The following is a 26,612-nucleotide window of genomic DNA, read 5'->3' as shown; positions in this document are numbered from 1 at the left end:
AAAAGACTTTGTAAATAAAGACTGGAGAACGAGAGAGTCAAAGTCGATGATTATAATACTCCTCATGTGGGCTTTGAAGTATGTGTGAGAAATTCAAATGTCTGGTAAGCAGTTAAATATTTGTATCTAAATCTCAAAAATTTTGGAAGGTCAGGATGATACAGATATTAGGCAAAGACATGGATATACAGGAGCTCAGCAAAGGTAAGGAGGTTATTATTAGGCACGAATACAGTGCTGAGAAACTAAATATGTAAGGAGGAGGCGAATGAAAAGGAACCCTATATAAAGGAGTTAAAGACAAATAACCAGAACGAAAGGATATCAAGAGTATTGTCCCGGAAGCCAAGGAATTTTAATGAGGAAATGGTGAAAAGAATTAAGAGTTAACTTAAGAGTTCAGAGTAGGAGACATTTATTTAAAAACCAACTGGATTTGGCAAACAGGAGATTACTGATGTGAAGTAGCTTGTGTACAGAAATGTAACATGCTCTGGGAATAGTCTGTATAGGTAAAAATAAATAAATAAATAAAAAATCCCAAAACAAATTAAGTAAAAAAAAAATTCAACTTCAAATGTAGTATCAAACTTTCTGATTTTTAACTTCAGACTTAAGATATAAGAATTAGATATCATTATACAATTCAATTGTTAATCACATAGGTAATCTTTAGTTCTTAAAAATTCCTAGTATAATTTACAGCATACCTTTCTGCATTTGTAGCAGACATAATATGCATATCTGTTCATGGCATAGCCAGCTGGGTCATTATAAAATCTCACACCAGGAGTTGTGATAGCTTCACTCTTATGCAGACCTTCATATTCCAATCTCATTAAGGCTTTTCTTCTGACATCCTCATAGAGTTCTTTTATTGGATCAAGCAGGTCTTTTAATACTATATGATTTATTTTGTTCTGAAATTTAAAAAATGAACATTCTTTAACAGAATCACTTATCTATGAATTCAACAAATACTGAAGTGTGCACCTAAGAACCAAGCACTGTGCCAGGAGATAAGCAGAGAGTGAACATTTTCTAAATAAAATGCCATTTAGGAATAATCCTGTAAAATCCTCACAAGCCCACATTTTCCCAAGATCAGGGACAAAAGGGGCAAATGGGATATAAAGCATGAAAATTCTTCACATTTCCTGAGTCTAAACTTTTTCTCTGGCTGCCTTAGCTCCTCTGGGACTAAAAGATTGCCCTGTTGCCACAAATAAGACATACTCCCTCTGTGTGTGTGTGTGTTCTGGTTCCCTGGGGGTAGGGTACAACGGCAGGTGACAGAAATGAGGAGGTAGTATTTTCTATATCATCTTTATGTATCATTTCCTAAATGTGACCTTTCTTTGTGGCACCATATGAGAAGAGAGGGCAAATTACTACAATCTTTTGAATTGTTCCTCAGCCTAACTAAGCAATAATTGTGCTAAGTCTTTCCATGTTATACCCTTCAAACCAGTCTGCACATCTGAAGGAAACAGGGAGAGCTTAACAGAACAAAAAGGAATGAAGAATGAATAGAGAAGGCATTGTTAATCACAATCTTAAACAAAGAAAGGTTTTTTTTTTTTTTTTATTAATCATCACTGGCTTGCCAAAACAAGTTGCTACTTTGCTTACTATCTTTAAAGAGATGGGTAAAATGTCAGTATTTTCTCCTTATTTTACCTAAGATTCTAAAAGAATCTTGGTTTTCAGGCTTCACCTTTAAGGAAGATGAAAACCCAGACTTCATCTTTAATGGCAGGTATCAGAGCCTACAAGCACCACAGGCTCATTCATTTTGGTAGTCACCCATTGTCATGTCACATATCTGAACTCTGAGGGGTCTGAAAGTGGTGACAAACACCCTTTAATGCATGATGATATCTAAATGAATTTTCTGATGTGATACGTTTAATTTCACTTAACCAGCTTTTAATTGACACTTACTGTTTTGAAATGCATAATAGATAGAGGGATCTTATAATATTCTCTGGCATCACCTAGATGAAAAGAGCAGAAACTGATGGGGGCTGGGGGTAAAAAGTAAACTGGGAAGGACACCAAGAGATGTGGACACATTTATTCTGGAGGATGAAGATAAAGATGAAAATAGAAAGTAGATAATTTCTGATTCTCTCCATACCTTGCAAATGGGACAAGATATAAATCCAAATGTTATCCTTGGACCAAGCCATCTGTTTTCCAAAACTCGTCGGCAGCACTGTAAGTGGAATACGTGACTACAGTCCAGCTTAAATTAAAAAAAAGAGAGGGATATAAGCAAATGTGATAATAATAAACACTTGAATAACCAGCAGATTATTTAATGAAGGTGCTAGTTAAAGCAGATAAAAGAAAAATCAAGTTTAGGACAATGAAATTTCAGCACTTCTCTGTTATTCATGAAATATTAACTAGGTCTTCAGCTTCTTCCAATTTATTACCACTTGCATATTAATGCCACCTTATAAAGAGTAAGTCAGGTTAGGGAGCAATTTAAAATTATTCCCTTTTGTATCTCATAGAAAGAAGGAACTACTGATTTAAAGATTTAAGATTTATTTTTTGAGAATATTCATTTATCTTAGAATCATAAGAACTGAAAATATAAAGAAGTGGTCAAATTTAAAAAAACATTTAACGAATAGTAACTTCAATAATATCACTAATATTATAGACGTACGCATATACTTTACATATAGAGGTGCGTACTACTATGTACACATCAATTACATAGTGCTACCATTTTGGGTTTTGGAAATTAAGGAGAGCAGTTACTAGATAATCTGATTATTTTTTCCTCCCTTATGAACATTTCATACATTCCATTGATTATATAGGCTCAGACAAATGACAAATGAAAGCTGAGCACACAAAATGGAAACAGAACATAAAGAGTCGGAATTTGCTCTTCAACAAACTGGGAGATACTAGGGGACATTTTCTCCCAGTGAGGCAAGAAGTTCAGGGATCTCTTTATTTCACAGATACACTTCTATTTCCCATGTTAAATTCCAGGCACTTTATAAGCTGAGACAACCTGAATGGCTGGTGCTGCTGAGAGCGCCTCGGTGAAGCAGATCATGCACATGTCGTCGGCATCCTGTTTCAGCGTTGTGGCACTTTTGTCGCAGCCGTGTAGACAGGGCAGACAGTGCTCTTCATTCTTGACACCTCCGCACGGATGGCCACAGGGATGTGTCTTACTACAGGCTATCTTAGCATACTCCTATTAGACATAAATTATAATGGCATACAAAATATCAAAAAAGGCACACAGCCTGGTAATTATATCCATTATGTTAATTTTCTAAGATATTTCCCACAGGAAATACACATTAAGGCTATGTAGCAATAAAGTTATTTTTATTCTTTTTATTTTTTTTAAGATTTTATTTATATATTTGTCTGAGAGAGAGAGAGCACAAGCAGGGGGGGAGTGGCAGGCAGAGAGAGAAGCAGGCTCCCTGCTGAGCAGGGAGCCTGATGTGGAACTCGATCCCAGGACCCTGGGATCATGACCTGGACCAAAGGCAGACGCTTAGCCAACTGAGCCACCCAGGCGCCCTATTTTTATTCTTTATTTGAATATAACTTATGGATTATTAGCAAATTTTTTTAGTGTGTAATTTTAAAATTTTAATTTAAATTTTTTCAGTGTGTAATTTCTCTTTTAATGTGATTTAAAAAAATTTCACTTCACATAAAGGGAATGATGATAAAAAGTGAAATATAATTTTAATCTATTTATTTTTGTGCATAGTCATGAAGCAAAAAAATTCTGGATATACAATCTCCCAATCACCACCTATCCTTTCATTAAAATGGGTATAAAAAACATACAGGCGGGTGCCTGGGTGGCTCAGTCGGTTGAGTGTCTGCCTTCGGCTCAGGTCATGATCCAAGGGTCCTGGGATTGAGCCCCTCATTGGGCTCCCTGCTCAGCAGGAAGCCTACTTCTACCTCTCCCACTCCCCCTGCTTGTGTTCCCTCTCTCACTGTGTGTCTCTCTGTTACATAAATAAATAAATAATCTTTAAAAAAACAAAACAAAACAAAAAACCATACAGATATCTTTCACTAGCTGGGCCCTATCCAAGTTCTTGTCAACTGAACTGAACTGAAAATATCTGGATAGCATGAAATATGTGTATGGATGTTCAGAACTAAAGAACTGTCAAATATTGAAAGCTGATTATAAGGAAATAAGTGAATAAAGTATGTAAGAGGTCAAGGAAATGCAGTCCATAGATTTTTACCTTTTTGTAGCAAAAAAGCAAACATTAAATATTTATTATGGTGATAGTTGATAAACACACACTGTCTGTGTGGGTTTGAGAAACTTATCCATTCTCTAGCTCTGATAAAGCATTTAGCTCTTGATATGGGGAATATATTAATTTAGAAAACTGAAGTGATGCTGAGCTCTAACTCTTATTTAATATGAAGTAAATACATCATGAGGGAATGCATGCTATTCCTAACTGGGACAGCCTGTCTAACTGTATACTCACCTGGCAGTCTGCATCAGAACACACACTGCCAACAGCAGATAACTCTGTTCCACTCCTGGAACCACAAAAGCGGCATGCTTCTGAGCTACTTGTGGTGGGCTTGCCTAGGTTCAAGCAGAAAAAGAAAAATCCTCCTTAAGAATATGTTTTCTACATATTTTAAAAAAACTAAAAAAAAAAAAAAAAACCAACAGGAAAATCAGGTTTGTATCAGTTGCTATCTCTGGGAAACCAGCCAGGCAGTTTTACAGTGGAAGGGTTGTAAAGCTGCTGTAATTATAAAGTAACTAATCACAAAAAAAGGGACAAGAAACCAAAGACCTATCTGAAGCCAAACAGATAGCAGGTTGAGCAGATATGGCAAATCTCCAGCTCCAAAAGCACAGTTCCAGATAAAATATAATAATAAAATTAAATAAGAATACACAGAAGATAAACCTTTAAGAATTTATATAATGACAAAATTACAAGGCATAGAAGAAAACCTATTGTTAGAGAATATGAAACTTGAAAAAAGAATTCCCATCTAAGGAACTAGCATTGACAGAGCAATATGTAAAGGAAATTAAATGTTTGAAACAGTCAAAGAAGGAACACAATCCATAAAACAAGAACAGAACAACAGGAAAAAGAACAGGAAGATACAAAAATGCAGACCAAGCTCATTTTAAAACACAGATACAAAAATTCTAAATATAATAGTAATACACGGAATTCAGCAATATTTACAGGAAAAACAGGTTTTTAAAAAGGATAGTTTAATTCATGAATACAAGAATGGTTAAACATTAGAAGATTTATTAATGTAATATATGACCTTGATAGATTACAGGAGAAAAAAAAAATCAGCTATGAGAAAAAAAGACCACGTTCTTGTAGCATGAAAAAGTACTCCTATGTAGAGTTAAATTTGTTCAGATTTGCACTTAACTCCAACATCAAAAATTTGTATCAGTCAGACAAATGGCAGGCTACAGAGGTACTGAAAATTAAGAATTTGTAAGATTGAATATTACTTTAAGCTGAGAATATAACCAGATTTACTTTAGAAAAAAATAAAAAATGGAAAACCATGTGTTTGGGAGATAAAATGACTTGCTCAAGGGAACACAGCTAGTGAGTGACAAACCAGGTTTCCTGACTTGTAGTTTAATGCCCTCTCTATTACAGGACATTGTCCAGTACATATAATAATATAGTCAGCGATCAATGATGTTATAGTTATCAGAATATACTCAAAATAATCCACATTAAATAATTCACAGTAAGTAAATAATATCTAGTTAAATCCTAAGCAGCAGGCATGGTTCAATCTTAAATCTTCCGCTACCTGTGTGTTCTCGGAACTCCACCATTGCCTTCATTGTTTTAGAATCTGCTAGTGCCATCAACCAGAACAATTTGGTTCTACCACAGCCTTCGTGAAGGTCAACCTTGATAGCTTCTTCTTCTTCTTTGAAGACCTATTGTTTCATTAAAGAAAAGGGAAAAATATTTTTTCACTCTGAAGGAGGAAGTATAAAATTTAATTACTCAATAACAATAATGGTTTTTATTTACTAAGCACTTTAAGAAGTTTTGGACATTTCCAATCTTGTCCTGAATCTTGACAACGGCCCCATTTTTATAAATGTGGAAACTAAGTTTGAGAGAGGTTAGCCGACTGTCTTGGTTTATACACCGATAAATGAGACAGTTGGGAACTCCACTGAGGCTCTGATTGCAAAGTCCCTTTCTTCCCATCACAGCAAGCCTCCTTCCCACATTTATTTCAAAATTTACTGAACATATCCTATGCTCCAGATACTGCTCCGCACGTACAGACAGAAGCTGTCACCTGTCTTTGATGAGTCTTGGTTCGCCGATGAAGATGAAGGAATCTGTCACAGTCAGTGCACAGATTTCCACATACGTTGCATAAAATGATGGCTGCAGTTTCTCCATCGTCATGGTTGTCACACATAGGCTGAAACAAGGTGTTCCCACATGTCACATTACATTTAAAAGAATGCCACAGATGCTCATACAAATGGAATGTAATTTATTTACAACAATAACGTTATTGTTCTGAAGTCTATTAGGAATTTAGAAGCTGAACATTAAACAGAATTATGGCAAGTGTACTTAAGTACAAAAACCCCTCAAAACCCTTAATTCAATAATTAATGTGCTGAGCAGGTTTAATGATTTTTAAAAAAAAATTTTTTTAAGATTTTATTTATTTGAGAGAGAGAGAGATTGAGAGAGAGAGAGAGAGAGCACGAGAAGGGGAGGGTCAGGAGGGAGAAGCAGACTCCCCGCTGAGCAGGGAGCCTGATGCGGGACTAGATCCTGGGACTCCAGGATCATGACCTGAGCCGAAGGCAGTTGCTTAACCAACTAAGCCACCCAGGCGCCCGGTTTAATGATTAATAAAGTAAACATGTACACTTTGATTAATGACTTAAGAAACTTTCTTCCCCCTAGGTTCAAACATCCTGTATGCTAAATGAATAAATGATTCATTCTGAAACTTGAACATTAGTGAGAAAATGTTGAAAGGGCCTTTATAAAGTCTTCCCTTCCAGTGTACCTAGGGATACCTATTCAAACTACTTTAAGTACTGTGTATTTGTGAATAAATGGTATGTCATGGTGCCTCTCTTACTGCTTTATTTACTTCTAACCCTAAGGCTGATAACATTTAGAGTACAATCTAGATATACAATGAGAGTGTGGCTAAAAACACATTTTAATATGGTGCAAACAAGACTCAGAGAAGAAGGGGAAAGCTCTTTTACATAATTAAAGCCCCTAACAAACTACGAGGAGGGGACCCTAAGTGAAACAGACTTGTGAGATGACCGTGGACAGTGTGACACAATTTTCCGCTAATTGTGGAATTTTGATTTGCAGGTTCGTTTTTTTGTTTTTGTTTTTTTTTAATGCTAAGCTACAGCTTACTTATAAAGAAAAACAAGATACATTTTTATAAGACAATTCTGGTCTTACCATTTGTTTTTGCTGTCCATCCTTTCCCATCCATCTCCCCGAAGAGAGACGATCTACATGGTCCTGATCCAGCACGCACAGTGAAGCCAGAGCAAGCCAGAGCTGTAACAGGAACGGCTGTTATAATACTGAATTTTTAGAAAGGCTTAGAAAACACTGACTGCCTGACACATGATGACAGCTCAACAAATGCTAGCTGAATTTGGAAATACATGGAGACCCAGTGGCACTCAGGTTTTCTGACGTGGTACCAGGCACATGTGCTCACTGCTGTATGGGCCACGTGCACAGTATATTTATTGATTGCTGCTGGATGAACCATTCTGGTTTTTACCTGACATATAAGATTATCCTTTATTGGTCTACTGTGGAAGCAATGTATCAGTAAATGAATTTACATATTGAATATTTACTGTACCCAAGCCTCTTGCAAATTTTCCCATCTAGCGTCATCTGCCTGAGGCACTACGTTCCAAGCAAGGTGGCACAATGACTGTTCAATTTTACACAGTCCCATAAGTAGGCGGGGACATGTTAAATCCTTCTGCAGAGTAACAGCTCCTCAGAAGTCTCTGTATGCCCCTAAACGCCTAGCACTATCCTTGGTATACTTTGTCAGAAATAAGTAAATATCTAGCAAGCTTTAGAAAATAGCCTCAGAAACAGTTTAAAACTTTCTGAAGGCTTAAAGGGTAAGCTTCAGTTTTACACAGAAGGATATATTTCTTCATTACCGAAAAATAGTTAATTATTTAAGAAGTGCTTATGAGTGTCACTGGACATGAACAGGAAGACGGAAAAATAGAAAAAGGAAAAACAAACCTTTTGCAAACCTAAAGTGTGCAAGGAGAAAGGGGGAGTGCAGAAGGAAAGAGCGTGCGTGCGTGGTGCTAAAGCTCTGCTGTAGAGGAACTGCTTCTTCACTTGTCACACTCAATACCAGCACGGCATCAAGCGGCCTTTTCTGCCCCAGAGAAAGACAATTTGTCTTCCTTTCCAGACTTCTGAAGATTAAATCAAACAACTTCTGCCAGTGTTTGCTTCTTCCTAATGCTGCCACACTGCCCTGCTTCAAGGAAATCCCTAATCTCTTTTGGAAGTACACGGGACATGAAATTTGGTAGGTCAAAAATGACTATAGATGTCTCATCAGAAGAATGCAATCCTACTCTCCAGCTAAGAGATTTTGCCCCACTCTGCCCAGGGCTTATACTTTTTGCTTTTTTTAAAGGTAAGGTCTGTAAATCCGATAGGTAGGCTCTACTTTAGAATAATTAGGCCATACCAAATGAGTAAGGGAGGGCCTTGTCTTTGAAGGACCCTCAGTCTATCTGAGCATAATGCTGACACTAAATTTACTGTGTAAGCTATGGTAAATACATTATTAGAAAGACAACATAAGGGAACTTAGCCTTTTCTAACCAGTTGATCCTTAGCTTCCCAAATAATAACAAAAACAAGGGATAAAGAACACATAACAATGAATGTTTATAACCACTATACTTAGTTCATAATTCCAAAAAGCCTTTCACACCTTTTCCGTAAATACAGTATTTGGTAAAAAAAAAAAAAAAAAAAAAAAAAAAATTGGATTAAGTTGACTTATTGATTTAAGTTTGTTCAAACCTATTACTGCAACGATACAGACCAAATGAAAAGAAACTCCTACCCTAGTTGTTGCAATACATCTCACTGGAGATCTAAATTCTTCCTCCATCTTGGTCAAGGCAATGATGGTTTCTGCAATGGCATTTTTTGTCACTCGGGACCATGCTTCAGACAGATGACCCTATTGAGCAGGAGAGAATAATTTAGTAAGCAATGAGAAATGTATAACTGTAATAGTAAATTCTCTTCTCTTAAACAACATCTCATCAAAAAGGAAAGATCTGTTAGTGCAACTTTTTTTAAAAGATTTTATTTATTTATTTGAGATAGAGAGAGAGAAAGAGAAGAGTGCATGAGTGGGGGGAAGAGCAGAGGGAGAGGAAGAAGTAGACTCCATGCTGAGTGCAGAGCCCGCTGTGGGGCTCAATCCCACGACGCTGAGATCATGACCTCAGCCAGAAATCAAGAGTTGGACAATCAACCGAGTGAGCTACCCAGGTGCCCCTGTTAGAGCAGCTTTAGATTCAGGGGCATACCTTTGAAATAAAAATCCTTCACAACTCTATGAAAAATTCAACTTCTGATCACCATTTTAATGATTGGAAAGTAAATAAAAAGTTAGGTTCTCAATACTCTTAATCTATACAGCTCAAGAGTATTTCCTCTTATGTTTAGATAAAAACAGAAGTACTAAAGTACCTATGCTTCAGAAATTCCGATTATGAAGCTTTGTTATTTAACACAAAATTTATATAGCTAAGTTAATTGCTTTTAGATGAATATTACTAGAACCCAAGAGCATAAATGGGTTCAAATTACAACTACTTTTATTTATTTATTTTTAAAAAATATTTTATTTATTTATTTATTTATTTGAGAGACAGAGCAAGAGAGCACAAGCAGGGGCAGTGGCAGAGGGAGAGGAAGAAGCAGGCTCTGTGCTGAGCAGGGAGCCGGACATGGGACTCGATCCCAGGACCCAGGGATCATGACCTGAGCCGGAAGTTGATGCTTAACTGGCTGAGCCCCCCAGGTGCCCCTACAACTACTTTTATTTGCTAACTTGATTTTTGCTGAACATAAACACCTGACTACCACAGAATTTAGGTGTTCCTAAATATTTTTCCTTAGTATTTTCATCCAGTGAACATCCTGAGAAAGACTTGTTGAAAAGTGAGAAAGTTCTCCATTACTCCAACTGAGGAAATGTCCTTGCTATTGGGAACAGTGACAGAACTTCCTATCTCCCCAGAATATCCTCTCCTGCCTCTCCTCCATATGCTATCAGTCTCTTAAAGGGCAGTTCCAGTCCCTCTCCTCCTCCAGAATGTTTTGTCTGCTCTACCTCTCAGGAGCCCACATTCCACAGCATCTTGCCCTCCTGAGCCTGAACACATAATGGAATGTGAGGAAACTAGCATTATGGAGCAACCAATAAGAGCCAGGTACTCTGAGAAGTAATTCCCTTTTCTCTACACACCCGGATCTCCCTGAAAAGAACATCTAAAGACAATGATAGAGAATATTAATAAAGAAGAGTAGAAGTTTTATAAACCAGGAGAACTAGGGAGGATGAGAAACTTTCACTTTGGGGAGCCCTGTTTTTCCTTTAGGGTTTTGGACTCAGGCTGATTTGTAGGGCTCAAAAAAGTGTATTTTATTTTTTAAGTTTTAAAGTCTTAGAAGACTAATATAACAATTCACAAGTAAATTAATTGGGAAGCTTGAAATGAACAGTTTACACAAAGGACAAATTAATCACTGACCAAAAAGACGAACAGCATGATAGTTAACCTACTAAACGAGGCTTTAAGTAAAGCAAAATAACATCAGTGTACTTCTGCTATTGATGTAGCAGAATACGCTGCTTGTTTTAATCAGATTTTGACTACACTTCAGTGATATAATGATCAGGAGGATGGGAACTCACTGCCGCCATATCCTTGATAAGTTTAATGATGATCTCTGAGATCTGGGTAGGAGTTGAGCCCTTCATCCACCAATGACTTTCACCTCGACGGACATAACTATAAAGAAAAGTCAGCATTTGCAAACTATTCAGTGACAGTTACAGATAAATACGATGAAAAGTATTTCAGCATGCATTTTCATTTTTTAAATGATTCAAACAATTTAAGAATTTTAAAAAGAAATTAATCAAGATATTACCCATAATTTATCTCTTCAACCCTGAGAGTAGCTATTCTGATACATGTTCCCTTCAGGTATTTGTTTATAAACTATTTTTGTACCCTGCATCTTCTAGAACAGAGCTGTTCAAAGCATATCTAAGGACCACAAACCATTTTTTACCAATCCACATAGAGGTATTAAGGGCTTGTGCCAGAATATGTCAACTACATCATTGAGTACACTACTCTACTTCAGCTGACATTTTTTTTTTTCTTTTGTTAAGACTATCTAGATTAAGAAAGCAACACACTGATTTACAATCTGGTGTTATTTAATATCATGAACTGGCTCTTTGACTAGTACTTTCCAGATGTCTAATTTTCTGCTGTTACACACAATTCAGTAACAAACTTCCTTGCATATATCTTTGTGCACACGTATAAACATTTCTGAGGGAAGTAATTCTAGAAGTAGAACTGGTCGGTCAAAGGATAAGCATATTTTAAATACAGTGATATGTTATTAAACTGACATCCAAAAAAGGCTTCAGTAATCTACATCAGATGCCATAAAAAATGCCTATTTCTTCATAATGCTGCCAAGACAAAGATATTTTCCTATTGTTTTAATCTATATTTCTCTGATTCCCAGCAAAGTGTCTTTTTGTTTGTCTACTGGCATTTGTAATTTTTCTTCTTGGAACTAACTGCTCTTGTCATGCATTTTTCTATCAGTTGTCTTTTCCCATTAATCTGTGGTCATTTTTTAAATATTATGACTAATAATTCATTCTCTACTATATAGATATTAAGTATTTTCAAATCAGTTTATATTTTAAAAACATTTTCATATAATTAACTTTCATTTTTATGTAGCCAAATCTGAGAATTTTTCCTCTGTGACATTTGGGTTCTGTGTTTTAAGGAGGTCTTCCTGGATTGAAGATTACAAAAATATTCTTCTATAATTTGTCCTAGTAGATTTTTAAAAGAAATATACATAAAGCTTTAATTGATCTCAAGTTTATTTCTGTATATGGTGTGAGATAGGGGCCTACGATATTTTTTCTACATGAGAAGTATTCCAACATCATATATTCAACACACTTTCCTTTCCCCACTAACTTGAAACTACACTTTTATTATATACAGCATTTTCTTTTATACATGGATTAGTCATTTATGGCTTCTATTTGGTAAACAAACAAGGTGGAATTTGAAATCCTGTCTTAATTCTCTAAATAGTGGCTCCCTCTGTTCTATTTTAGTACTAAAGCAGATGCAACGACCAACCTGGAATTGAAAATCATCGGAAGAGTAACTGTTGTAACACCTTTGCCCACAGTGGTACCAGCTGTTCCTGTGATGGTAGTTCCTTTGGCTTTGAGCTGCACTGTGAGTGCTTTGGCAATGCATCCCAGAAACATGTCCAAGATACCTAGTTTATTCCAATCTCCTTTTTCTGTTGAGTGAATGATATCACTGATATCTGCTGGGGGAAGGGATTTCACTCCTATGATGCTGGCCAGACGATTAGGGGTCACTTCAGGCAACACCCGTCTTAGTAAGGAGGTTACCTGACAAGAAAAATAAAAAGAAAGAATTCCTCTTAAAGATTAGTGTTCTAAAGTTCTCATTTTTTTAAATGAGCCTAGCTGCCATTCTATGACTTCAAAAGCTTTCAGAAGGACAGAAGTATGACTTAAACACTATTTTAATTTCTGAAGTGGTAATTAGCCCTCCAGAGCAGCAAGAAAAAAACATGTCTTTATTTGGTCAGGAATAAAGAAACATTACACATTTCATGGTAATAAGACAATCAGTAGACAGGATACTCTTTATTGCACTAGCATAGTAATAAAATGGAACATATTTTGCTCTTCCATATTCTCAATACAATGAGTCAAAAATAAAAAGCATGGAGTTAAGATACAATTCAAAAAAAACAGATAACAAAACAAAAAATAAAGATCAATAGTTAAGACCCTAAGGTGATTCTCTTTGATAGTGTAATTTTTAACACTATTTCAAGGAACAAAGTAAACCAAAAGGTAGGTGGTATGACCAGTCACCTGTCTCTGGACTCGAGGAGAGGCTGTATGGAGCAGTGAAAAGAGATCCTGGAGCAGAGTTAGCTGCTGAGCCAGATACTGGCGGCCCACGTTAGAGCCACTCAGGGCTAAGACCATAGAGAGCAGCTCAAAGCAGTAAGCATCAGAGGAGGCATCTTCATCATTGGGCTGAGAATTGGCATTTTCTTTGCTTGATATAGCATGTTCCCATTCTTCACGAACTCTGGTGGCCTCCATGCGAATAGCCTGGACGATGTGAGCACACACCTATTTAAAGACAACATAAAGAAAATGTAAAAACATATTTGTAAATCTGATTTACTACTTCTAGTAAAAAAAAAAGACAAGAATATTAGTTGATACTCAATTTAATACTTTCTCCCCATTAATTCTCCATCATACTATTTTCTTTTTTTTTTTTTTAAAGATTTTATTTATTTATTTGAGAGAGCGAGAATGAGAGAGAGTACATGAGAGGGGGGAGGGTCAGAGAGAGAAGCAGGCTCCTCGCCGAGCAGGGAGCCCGATGCGGGACTCGATCCCGGGACTCCAGGATCATGACCTGAGCCGAAGGCAGTCGCTTAACCAACTGAGCCACCCAGGTGCCCCTCCATCATACTATTTTCTTAACTCATCTTAAAAACAATTAAGAAAAACTAGCAGAACCATGAATAAAAATCATAGTATTTAAATCAACTACTATGTAGAAACTATTTATATACAAGTTACCAATACCCCTGCCTGTGGTTTAAGACATCAAATTAATCAAAGCAAATTACCATATTTTATCACTTCTAAGGCATATTTTCCTTCCACATATTATTAATATTTCTATTCATAATGTGTTTTATAATTGATGGCATTCACAATGTAATTGGCAGCAAATTTTCTTTTTTTAGTGATACATGAGATAACAGCACATTTTATAACTGGTAGCATCTAAGATTCAGTGAAACACTGTTAAAAAGATAAAGCACAGATAAATTTATTTATTTAAACAAGATTTAATGATGTTGAAAGTTAAAATGATGCGCTAATGTAAAGCCAGTGTTTTATTTGACTTTTGAAGGGCTAATTATTATGTTATGTAGGTACCCCATTATATGAACAATCTAGCACTACTCCATCTCCTTATAATTAAAAATATTAACACCGATTTAGTTAACACTATAATTGCTCAGAAAAAAAAAAATCAACTGACACACAAAAAAACACTGGGAAAAGGAATACAGAAAATGCAAATGAAATTGGATGTAGCTGGATATTTGACACCAAAATGAAACAATCTACCTGAAAATGAGAAATAACAAAGAGCAGCAAGGTAAGAAAGTTAACATGCATAACAAAATCTTTAAAGTGATGCAGGTATGCCAATATACTCCTTCCTCTCTGGAAAAAGGCAGACACATTCTATAGGACCTATGAAAGAGTCAGCATAAAAAAGCCTCCATAAATTTTGGAAAACACTTACACCCTAAAAACAAAAACTGATGAAGACAATGAAATGGCTATTTACCAACCTGTTTTTGTAAATTAGTCAGCTTACTCCTGCTGAATATGATTCCAACCATATGTTCTTTCAGGTCGGCATCTGATGTTGCCTTTACATAGGAAAAGGGGGGAGAAAAAAAAAACCCAGGCTCTTTGAATAAAATTTGTATATTTGATCTTAAAGTATCTTGAGAAATAACTATGCAGGTATTTTTATAAGGTGAATTTATTTTAAATTGAGGTCTGTAACACTAAGACAAAGGATAAAGTTTGAAGAAACCACTATTGGTTAAGGTCGACCAGAAAAAAAAAAAAAAAGGCAAAATTTCTGAATTTAAGAAATCCAGAGAAGCATACTTTCTTTTCATGAACTTCTTTAATCTGTCAATTTGGGCTACTTTGATTACACATCTATTTCTAAATTGTGAGTATCCTACATTTAGTTTTTAGAACTCAGAAAATGGTATTTGGTTAAAAGGGAAATTTCCTAACAAAACTCTATAATGGTGTTCTTAGATTAGGCTAATCTACCACTAATAGGAGTCAAAGAAACATATCATAAGAGACAAAGGCTGACATTTTATAGTGCTTATTATGTGAATGGCACTCTCCTAAGGTATAGATACACAGCTATATAGTTATCACATACACATACTCTTAATCTTCACAACAAGCCCATTAGGTAAATATGATGTTTTATTTTACAGGTAAGAAAAGTGAAGCTAAGAGTCATTTTTTATTCTTAGAAGAGTAGCTTTGCCTCACTTTTCTTAGGATAAAGAAAGCTACAAGAGAATGTAACGCCCACTTTAACAATGAGAAGAAGCTGATAATCTACAAAACCATATAATTTTTGGTATCCATTGGACAGCTGAGGTTTGCAACCAGGTAAACTAAAATCCAAACAGACAAATCCAAATAGCTGGACACTTCAAAACTTTCTCTGCACTTGACAAAACAAGTAGATGAGCAACCAAAAATCAGTAAAGCTCTTGAAGACTTGAACAAAAGTATCAACCAACTTGAATTGATATTTATAGAACCCCTCACAGAACAAAAGCAGAGTTCAAGTTCTTTTCAAGTGCATGTGGACATTCACTAAAATATGAGTCAGAATTTAAATCTTAACAATTTTAAAAGGACTGAAATTATACAAAGTATATTCTTTGACTGCTACAAATTACACTAGAAATTAGTAATAGAAAGCTATTTGAAAAATCCCCAAATATTTAGAAATTAACAAGAAACTTCTAAATTATCCAGGGGTCAAAGAAGAAATCGAAATAGAAATAAAAAAGTATTCTGAACTAAATGAAATGAAAAAAAATATAACCAACACACCAAATTTGTGACACTCAACTAAAGCAGTGCTAAGAAAACTGTACCATTACTTATATGAAAAAAAGAAAGATCTCAAGTCTTTGGAACTAGAAAGAGAACAAATCAAACACAAAGCAAACAAATGGAAAGAAGTAATAAAAGAAGACACATCACTACAGATACTGTTGATATTAAAAGGATAATAAGCATATATTATTAACAACTTACACCAAAAAATTTACAAAAATTCATCAAACAATACAGTTTAAAAGGATGAATTTTTTCCTTATCTAAATTCTACTTTAAAAACCTGACATAAAAAATGATTCTCTTAATAATTATGCTACTTCATGGGCATCTTACCACTAGCATAAACTTTCCCAATCAACCTTAACATCTCAACCTACACACTCCTACTATTAGGCCAGCCTCTCAGTGAGCCCTGCTCCCATCCCCTCTGTCAATCTAACTCTGACCCATTCCCTTTCAGGTCCAAGTCATACCCAATACCTACCAAAAGCCTCTTTTGACCACTGCAGGGCACAATACTTCTAATGTACTCTGAAACCCTGTGAAATGCACAATGTTTTCACGTACATAAAAAATTGATTATATGCTACACAGTATCCCTACTGATTTCTTTTTTGGGGTGTGTGTTTAAAGGTTCATATCTAAGAATGGAACACAAACTTTCTGAGGGCTTGGTACCAATTGTCATAGTTATTTAGCAAAGAACTGCCATTTGCTAAAATTCAGTTGATTTAATGAATAGTCACACACTCTTGCAGTCATTCAAATGATATCCCCACAGGATGCTAAAAGAAACAACCAGAGTTTATAAAATCTTATTTTCTACAGATCCCAAATAGAAAGATGTGAGTGGATGACTTAGACATTACTATATCAGAAGGCACAGGGCTAGACTAGATAAGTCCTTGAAATTATCTTTCAAAAGGCTACCAAGGTGATTATCTGTAATATCTAATGACATAAGAATATTGAGACCAGTCAGGGTTGACCTCTTTTTGGAAAAAGATGAGGTTTTCCTCTTGCTTTAGAGTAGACCAAGTAAGTAAAGGCAAACACACTTTAAAAGAAATTTCAAGAACAAGATGAAGAACAAGTTATCCCAATAAAAATATACTGAATGCATGTGTGTTTTATGCCATGGATATAAAGACAAATCAGATATGCACTTGGTCTTTAAGAAGCTATGATTCAGTAGAAGAGACAAATATGTCTATAAACAAACATATGAAAGAAATTGAGAAGAGACTCATAGAAACTATGATGAAGTTTAGCAGAAGGAAAACTGCATATTGTTGGGGGAAACATAAAGAAGATTCCTGGAGAAGACAGTATTTTTGAACTGGACTGTGAAGGGCAGATTAAATGGAGGAAGAAGATCATCGATGGTGCACAGTACAGTAAATGACTAAGCTGATTTTACAGATCAAACAGAGCAAATTTTGTTACTTACAATACTAGCTAGATCATATATAAACAAATAATTTCTTTTGATAGTTTCTTCATCTTCTGCTAATTAAAGTAAAAAACATTAACTGCATATAAACTACTATCACCTATCCATTAAAATACATGGCAATAGATGGATTATTTCACTGAACAAAAATAAGAAAATGGAAAAGGGAAATAAATATTTTTAGAATACAAATAAATACATTGTATACTTTTTCCTCTCCTTCAGGTGATGACAGTAGTGCTTTTTCCTCTTGTTCTGGTGTAGGTTCAGCATCTCCAGAGATGAGCTTTCCAAATACCTGATGAAGACAGGAACATGAGAAGGAATCAATGTGTGAAAGCTAAAGGATGCATGAGCTAATTCTGCAGGTTTTATAATATTACTATGCTATTCTTGCTATACACCACTACTTTTAAGAGTTATGAGTGCAAAATGAAACACAGGAGTTTTGGGCTATGAGAAGAGGAGGAAATGGGTCACATCTGTTGCCAGCCATCTCTAACTTGTTTTACAAAGTATTTTGTTACTATTTTGGTATTATTATTGAATAAGATTTTATTTCAGGGTATCCTGTGCTAGGTTATGTAGTGAGGACACTCACTTGAGATGTAATAAGTCTGAACACTCGCAGAGTCTCGGCTTCACAGTTCCTTTGCTGGGCCACGCTGGCTGAAATCTGGCCAGCAATTTTGGTGCTTTCGCCATCCTTCCAGCCCAGGACTTTTACTTGTCGAACTCTCAGCGTATTTTCTGGGCCCTTTAATTCAATCTTGATGATGTGATTATCCCCTCCTGGAAGTTCACTTGTTACCCAACCGATGTGCCTGGAATCCAGATCAACCTAGCACAACAGAAAAGGGATAGAAACCTGATACAGCTGTCTCACTCTCTTATCACTGTCCTGGACTTAGCGCTAATAACAGCAAGCTCAAATCACAAAGACTTGCGCAGGGGCCAAGGTTTACTGTGTTACTTCACACTGATTATCTTAAACCTTGTGAGGGTAAGTAATACTATAGTAGCTATCATACAGATGAAATGAGGTTAAAACAGGTTGAAGGATTCTCAGTACGAGATGGAGTTGAGAATTAAAATGCAGGTCTGAGTACTTTCCAGGGATAAGTTTTATAAGTAACATCATCAATCAATTTATGTGACTGCCCTTCCCCTACACTGACTCTAAGTGGAAACACTCACAAGATCAGCATCGGGCCCTGTTTTGTGCATCTTCACATTAAAGCACCATTTAAAGATAAGCATTTTTTTTTTTTTTAAAGATGAACATTTTTGATGTGCAGTCACTTAATATGTTTTACTTTTGAAGAAAAATTATATGTTACTTCACATTTGTGATTCCTTATTTCACTGCATTTCATTGAGAATATAACTTCTTTTCAAGGATTAAATTTCAATGCACTGTGAGATGGTTTTTGACACTATTCACTTGATAAAGTGAAAACTGTTCTTATGGTATTTGATGTCGAAGAGAAATGACCTAGGACTTCTACATTATTTATATAGACATCTAAATTGATATTATTTTAATTGATAATGCCAATTTTCTAGAAAGAGCATTGAGCATAAATAAATAGTATCTCACTGAATAGGATTATTTCCCTAAATTTTTTAGCCTTTAAAACAAAATTTACTATTTGTTTAATCTAAAATCTCAATTCATTCTTTCAATATGATTTGAAAAACAAAGCAAAACAAGTGGTCAACATTTATGGGATAAAGTAGCTAGAGAAGAACAGCTTCGGTAAAGTTTCACTAACACAAGTCAGTTTATACAGAATCTCAGATACATGCCCAAACAAAACCTAACTTGTTTCTAGAGATGGTGTGTAAATCAACTTGCAGCCTGGATACAGTTTTAGTTTTATAAGTGATAGATTTTCAGGCTAGAGGACAATAATCTACATTTTAACCTGAAGAGTAGGTGTTGATTGTGAATTGATCTATGATGCATTTAAGGCACTCTGACTCTTTGTAAGGAGCTGGAGGCAGAGTGGAGGACTGTAGGTACAGTAAAATCACTCATGACAGGAGAACATTTAGGGCACTAACGGATAAGATGTTTAGCACAGGGATGGTTGTAAATGTTCCTATATCTGGACTATTTGTCAGTTTAGTGTTTTGTAAACAGATGATTTTCTATAATACTTTGGTAGCATGCCAAAATTAGAATTTAACAGTAAAGGCTGAGAAGAATTTCTCCCTAGGTAGCAAAACATTTAATGACAAAATTTTAATTACCTGCTTGATTCTGCACAAATCTTCTACTGCTTTGCCAGTTAAGAAGGTCATTGAGGTAACTTTATTCTAAAATAGACAATTCACAACAATTATTATTCCATATTCCTGCTCCTGAATTTACAATGATTTCTTAAAGCCTACCAATATCACATTAACTCTGTCATCGTTCTTCCTAACTGATCTCACTCCCTCTGCCCGACCAACCACTTTCTTACAACCAACCCCAGTCTTGTCTTATTCTCACAAATTCTACCTTCAGTCTCCATGGGCTCTGAAAGAGGAGCTTGGCATTCCCTCTTTTTATCCAAAGTCTAGAGATTTGTTTATTTATTTTTATTAAAGATTTTATTTATTCAAAAGAGAGAGAGAGAGAGCATGAGCGGGGTAGGGGCAGAGGGACAAGCAGACTCCCCGCTGAGCAGGGAGCCTAACGCGGGCTCAATCCCAGGACCCCCGGGATCATGACCTGAGCCGAAGGCAGCTGCTTAACCGACTGAGCCACCCAGGTGCCCCCAAAGTCTAAAGATTTAAATTCTATCTCTATCATGAGACCTTTCAACAACTCTGTTTGTCACTCTTGTCCCACTCTCTCTGCTATACTTTCCTTGCTTCTGGAGGTAAAAGCAAGGAAGGCAGGTGGCTTAATCAACAAATACTTGTGAGTGTCACAATGTACCCAGACTGCCTTACAGACTTGGAGAAGGATATATGAGAATGATGGGTTCTATCCTCTCGAGGTCCTTGCCACACTAGAGAAGGAACATTAACACATGAAATAAATACGAACAGAAGTTCAGTATCTTTTTTTTTTTTTTTAAAGATTTTATTCATTTATTTGACAGAGAGATAGAGAGAGAACACAAGTAGGCAGAGGGAGAGGGAGAAGCAGGCTCCCCGCAGAGCAGGGAGCCCGATGCGGGACTCGATCCCAGGACCCTGGGATCATGACCTGAGCCGAAGGCAGCCGCAGAAGTTCAGTATCTTTAAGTACTGAAAAGAATCATGCTGGTACTAGAGCCAGAGACGTAACTTTTATGTGAGGCACATCAAGAAAGAGATTAGCACATTAATTCCTTAGAGAACTGCATACTTAGCTATATAACAGCTCTAGGCTGATGCAATTCCAACAACTGCCGTGCATAAGGCACTGGTGGTGTGGGCAGGTGGGGACACAGAGGTACACCAGCCTCAAGGATGCATGTAACTTAGAGGAGGTTTCTTAAAAGGAAAGCAGATGTTGGCTTACCGACTAGGGCTTTTAAAATCGAATATTGCTACAATTATCTCCCTAGAAGGGAAAAATGTCAAATTGATTGCAATCATTTTTCTGACAGAGAATATGTCCTGGCTTAAAATATACCATGAATCAAAGATAACTTTGTACTGAACAGTAAATTCTAGCTAGAAAAATGTTTTGATTTCTTACACTTGACTTTCTAGTAAGATAAAGTAGTTGTGCCAATTGAAACTCTTGGCTCCTAAAAGGAGATAAGCTTATGATATATTAGCTACACTCCCTTTTCTTGTTTGCTACCAGGGAACAGGAGTTGGGGGTGGCTGCGCATCGATGGCAAGGAGTGTTCTGATAGCAGACTGGACTTCTGAGGTTGGCATTCCATCTGGGTTACCCAAGACCCAACCCCACCACTCTGGCTCTTTCTGGGAAAGGAAATACATGAATGGGATGGGAGAAGCTTGGCAATGGTCAAAGGGGATTTATTAATACTGTATCTCCTAGCAAGCCACACCCATTCTGAGGGAAAAATTCTAAGGAGTATCCTTCCCCAGGAATGGGGGTAGAACCATGTGGGTTTGGCAACTGGTGCCTTCTTCTTGGTTCTTAACACTCAAGTAAATAGGCCTCTTTTTCCTTTGTTGACTGCCTTTTGTAAAGGAGTACTTAATTCAGTTGAAATATGTGAACAGAATAGTGCTAGGAAGAATATAAATTATGACTGTTCAGGTTAGTCTAGATACCCCACCAACACTGCCATGACAGCTAAGGGTTAGGGCTGGAAACTGAGAGCTAATTACACAATAGGTCAAAGTGTATTAAGTGCCATCAGAGTAATATAAAAAAGAACCTAGAGAAGGGAGAGAGTAATTTTTTAAAAAAGATTTTATTTATTTGAGAGAGCCAGACAGAGATAGCAACAGAGATAGTGAGAGAGATCATGAGCAGGGAGGAGAGGGAGAAGCAGGCTCCCCGCTGAGCAGGGAGCCTAATGCAGGGCTTGATCCCAGAATCCTGGGATCATGACCTGAGCCGAAGGCAGATACTTAACCGACTGAGCCACCCAGGCGCCCTGGAAAGAGTAATTTTTATAGAAGATGTACTGGGAGAGGATTTTTCTCCTGGTCTTTCGAGATTCTGGGAGGAATCTGATAGGCAGACTTTAAGGAGAGGACTTCAGGCCAAGAGAAGAGCTGAAACAAGGGCACTCGGGTAGGCAGTTATAGGGCATTCATTTACTCCGCTTAGCTGGAGCCATGGTGTTATCTGTAATCACACCTCTTTTTAGAATTGGTATTCCACAGTGCCCCAGTCCTCTTCATCTGTTTTTAGATTTAAGATTTATTTGGGAAACATAAAAATGTTGTTTGGTTGGTGAAGTTCCACATGAAAATCTTTTTGCTAAGCTCCAAAATGATAGGGCATGGTCATCAAGGGTCTGAAAAGAACTAATGAGCCACAAATCAAGTTTCCTTTCTTACCCCAAGATCTCGGGAATTGTCCACATGGACAGATACGTAGCGGGCATTGATTCCTTTCACACAGTTGATGGTGATGTTCTTAGTTTTGTTTTTATCCTCATCTCCTGATTCCCAAAAGGTTTCTGTAGAACCATCTGTCAAACTGCCAATCATGGCAGGTCGGCTTGAAGTTTTTATGTCAACAATGCTGGTTAAGTCCTTTAAGCACATTACTATGCACAATTCCTACCAGAAACAAATGTACGTTACTACAACACTGAAATGGAAATCTTTCATGATAATAAAACAAACAAGACATGAGGTAAGAAACAAATGAATCAGATTGTTTAGGAGTAACTTGCAGTTTCTCCTTCTGTACACTGTTGAATGTTAGCAGGATAACACAGAACAGGTGGTAAATGACTGACCTGACTCATGGCTTCAAAGCCAGACTGAATACTGATGCTAAAACTTTCTTCACTGTCTCCATCATCTGATTTTGACAAAATATTGTTAATGTGATGAAAGACATTACTCTGATGGAGGAACTGGTGATCAGACTGCTTGAATTTCAGACTCCAGCACCTAAAAAGGCATAAGCAATATATTAAATAATTCCTAAGGAAATCCTGGAAAAGCACTCTGTAGTTAGTATTTCAAAAAATTTTAAATGTTCCAGGTGAAAAACAGAAATGAAAAAAAAATCATGGAATAATAGCACTACCTCTTTGCAACAACGTAAGATCTAAAGAAAGTTCACTCATTTTACACATAGAAAAATACATTTACATATAAAGAAATTTGCTTCTGTAGCCATGAAGATCAAGGCTACAGAAACAAAAAAGGTAATAAATCAATTTCGCAGATAGACAAGTGTTATCCCAACTGAAACAGCCTCTCAAATTTATTAGTCTTATAATTTTATACGAATTCATCAGAGTGTATATAACACATACTGCACTTCAAAAATCTTGTGAGGAGGAAACACAGTCTCCCCTCTGCTGGTCTTATCATTAGGGCTGTGGGTAGCCCCAAATCACTCCATCACCTTACAGCTTATAAAAATCAGTGGAGGATAAAAATCATTTATATGTGTGGCCCCATATGTAGCTCTGATAACAAGGTTCACAATGTAGGAGTAATGTTAAAATCTTAGCAGGCTGAGACTTAAAAGTAGGTGATGTTCCCCAAGGTAGACTTAGGCTGCCTTGTATATAACTAAGGTTCCATTTTTCTCAAAATTCTTTTCAATTCAAAACCCTATTTTGATTTCTGCTTCTGAGACTTCATTCTCCCTCTCCCTTTTGTGACATTTAAGAGTCTACTCTTGGGTAGCACTGAGACAAGTGACCTGGGGTAGAAGAGGGGGGAAGTGAGGAAAACTGTTACAGACTGATAATTCAGAGCACTAAGAAGTGTATTAACCTCATTTTACAGAGCGGCAAATGGGTGTGAGCTAAGGAAGATGATTCTAGATTATGACAGTAATGAGTGAAACACCATTCACATAATGTAGAGATTCTTTGTATCTTACTATTTAAAAAGGTCTTTCGAGCATTTTGAGTTGAATATTACATAAAATCTCTCCTCCACTGTACCTAGAACACTTAGATGTAAAATTACCTTAGGGCCATTTGCTGTAATGAACTGCCACTGGGGAGGGACATCATAAGATCGGAGATTGTTTGAAGTAAGCGGTGAAATGTGTGTGGTAAAGGATGAGCAGCTTCACCGGCAATCACTATATCTGAGAGAGGATGTTCGCATACCCTTGTGTCTTTCTCCTGAGACAGAAAGTGAAAGCAGGTTGATCAGTCTGTATGCTGAAAAGAACTTTCCCCACACAAAAAAAATTATGTATACTTATAAGTGTTATGTATACTGTAAAGATAGTCATGTAACAGAAATGTAAATAAAACCAAAACCAAATCATACCCAGAACACACATTAAGATTAACTAATTATGTCTGTATTATCTTTTAGGGAAAAAGTGATGAGGTCACTCATAAATAAAATCACCAAACAAATGAATACTGTATCTGTATCGATTCTGGTGTGCTCACAAATCTACTAACAGGGTGACTCTATATGTATATGCAGAAATTGAGCCTCACGCACAGATTTGTCAGCCAACAGGCAACTGTTTTCATCCGATGAGTTTTAGGGTGGTTTCTTATGCAGGAATATTTAGTTGTTAAAGGTGTGAAACAATCTTACACTGTAATTGTGGATTTTTTTTATTTCTCCTTGAAGTTCTGTCAATTTTTACCTAATATTTTAAAGACTATATTATTGATACATACATGTTTAGAACTGTTCATCATTTTGTAGAAAGCTTTTTTATCCTTATTATTAATTTTGTCTTAAAGCTTTCTTTTTTTTCTGATGTTAAAAAGAGTCACACCAACTTTATTTTGTTTGGTGTTTGTCTAGTATATCTTTTTCTAAACTTCCCCTTTTAATCTTCCTGGATTCTTATGTTTTAGATGTAATGCTTATATACAGCAACTACCTTTTGTTTTTTCATCTATTCTGACAATTATTGTTTTTTATTTAATTAATTTATTTTTTAAAAGATTTTATTTATTTATTTGAGAGTGAGGGAGAGAGAGCACGAGCAGTGGGGAAGTGCAAAGGGAGAGGGAGAAGCAGACTCCTGATAAGCAGTGAGTCTGATGCAGAACTCAATCCCAGGACCCTGAGATCATGACCTGAGCTGAAGGCTCCAACCAACTGGGCCACCCAGGCGCCCCTTATTTATTTTTTAAAAAGACTTACTTATTTGAGAGAGAGAGAGAGAGTGTGTGTGCTCGGGGGTGGGGCGGGGGAGGGGCAGAGACAGAGAAGCAGACTCCCCCTGGAGCATAGGGCTCCACACAGGGCTCTATCTCATGACCCTGAGATCATGACCTGAGCCAAAATCAAAAGTTGGGACGCTAAACCGACTGAGCTACCCAGGCATCCCAATTTTTGTCTTTTAAATAGAAGACTTAGTCTTTTTGTACTTATTTCTAATATGTTACTTTCTATTTGTACCACTTTTTCTATTTTGTTTTCCCTCTTGGGGAGGGGTTGAGTTCTTTTTTTTTCATTTCTCTATGAGTTTGGAAATTACACACTCTATTTCTTTTTTTTTTTAAAGATTTTATTTTTAAGTCATCTCTATGCCTAATGTGGGGCTTGAACTCACAACCCTGAGATCAAGAGTCACACACTCCACCGAGCAAGCCAGCCAGGTGCCTTCTCCCTATACACTCTATTTCTATTCTTTGGGTAATGACACACACTCAACTTAATCTAAAGCTAATCAAAATCATTATCAACCCACTGAACACTAACACCAATCACCTGCCTCCTCATGTATATGGTACTGCTGCCTGTATTTTGGTACTAAGTTTTAAAAATCATTCCCATTACACATTGTCACTTTTTATACAGTCTTTGTTAAGAAGTAACACTTTCTTTTCTTTTCATTCTCAGATATTCCATGTGAGATCTCCTCTTGTAACTGAAGCGCATTACCATTTTCCTTTCTAACAGTCTATTTGTGGCAAATATCTATTTGTCTGTTTATTTTCTGAAAATATCTTTATTTTGCCCTTCTTCTACAAATAGATTCACTGGATTGACAGTTATTTCCTCTTAGCATACTGAAAATATCAATTGATTGCCTTTTAAAAAAAGTTCACTGTCTTATAACTTGCAATATTGTTACTGAAAACTCAGCTGTCATTCTCACTGTCCCTACTTTAAGTGTAATTTTTTTCCTCTGTGGCTGCTTTAAAGGCCTGCTCTTTGTTTTGCTTGTTCAGATAATTCACTATGATTTGCCCACCATGATTTCTTTTTATTTTGCCTGGGGCTCCCTGGGCTTCCTGATTCAATGCATTGTCATTTGTAATCAATTCGGGACAATTCTCAGGTATCAACACTTCAAATAGTACCTCTTTTCCATTCTGTCTATCCTCTCTTTCTGGAACTCCAATTAGATAAATGTTACACCTTCTCATATTTTTCACTTTTTAAAGCAATTCATTTTTTTTGTTTTATTCTG

General features: G+C 36.4%; 1 protein-coding gene across 1 annotated transcript in view; it reads right to left on the bottom strand.

Annotated features, from left to right (window-relative positions):
* MYCBP2 (MYC binding protein 2) overlaps positions 1–26,612 on the bottom strand; it is a 272,226-nt gene that overhangs the window by 10,121 nt on the left and 235,493 nt on the right. Inside the window, exons 63-80 of the mRNA XM_044913540.1 lie at positions 24,182–24,342; positions 22,987–23,143; positions 22,580–22,804; positions 19,865–19,930; positions 18,210–18,449; positions 17,808–17,906; positions 14,835–14,915; positions 13,315–13,581; positions 12,536–12,819; positions 11,041–11,137; positions 9,172–9,291; positions 7,503–7,604; positions 6,349–6,477; positions 5,842–5,974; positions 4,512–4,615; positions 3,038–3,226; positions 2,141–2,248; positions 711–920 (exon numbers count right to left, since the gene is read on the bottom strand). Of these exons, the coding sequence (XP_044769475.1) occupies positions 711–920; positions 2,141–2,248; positions 3,038–3,226; positions 4,512–4,615; positions 5,842–5,974; positions 6,349–6,477; positions 7,503–7,604; positions 9,172–9,291; positions 11,041–11,137; positions 12,536–12,819; positions 13,315–13,581; positions 14,835–14,915; positions 17,808–17,906; positions 18,210–18,449; positions 19,865–19,930; positions 22,580–22,804; positions 22,987–23,143; positions 24,182–24,342 (2,772 nt within the window). The remainder of the gene's footprint in view (positions 1–710; positions 921–2,140; positions 2,249–3,037; positions 3,227–4,511; positions 4,616–5,841; positions 5,975–6,348; positions 6,478–7,502; positions 7,605–9,171; positions 9,292–11,040; positions 11,138–12,535; positions 12,820–13,314; positions 13,582–14,834; positions 14,916–17,807; positions 17,907–18,209; positions 18,450–19,864; positions 19,931–22,579; positions 22,805–22,986; positions 23,144–24,181; positions 24,343–26,612) is intronic.

Source organism: Neomonachus schauinslandi, chromosome 3 (genome assembly GCF_002201575.2).
Source record: "Neomonachus schauinslandi chromosome 3, ASM220157v2, whole genome shotgun sequence".
NCBI classification, from domain to species: Eukaryota; Metazoa; Chordata; class Mammalia; order Carnivora; family Phocidae; genus Neomonachus; species Neomonachus schauinslandi.
Note: the sequence above shows the minus strand (reverse complement) of the source record. Positions and strands in the feature narration are given on the sequence as shown.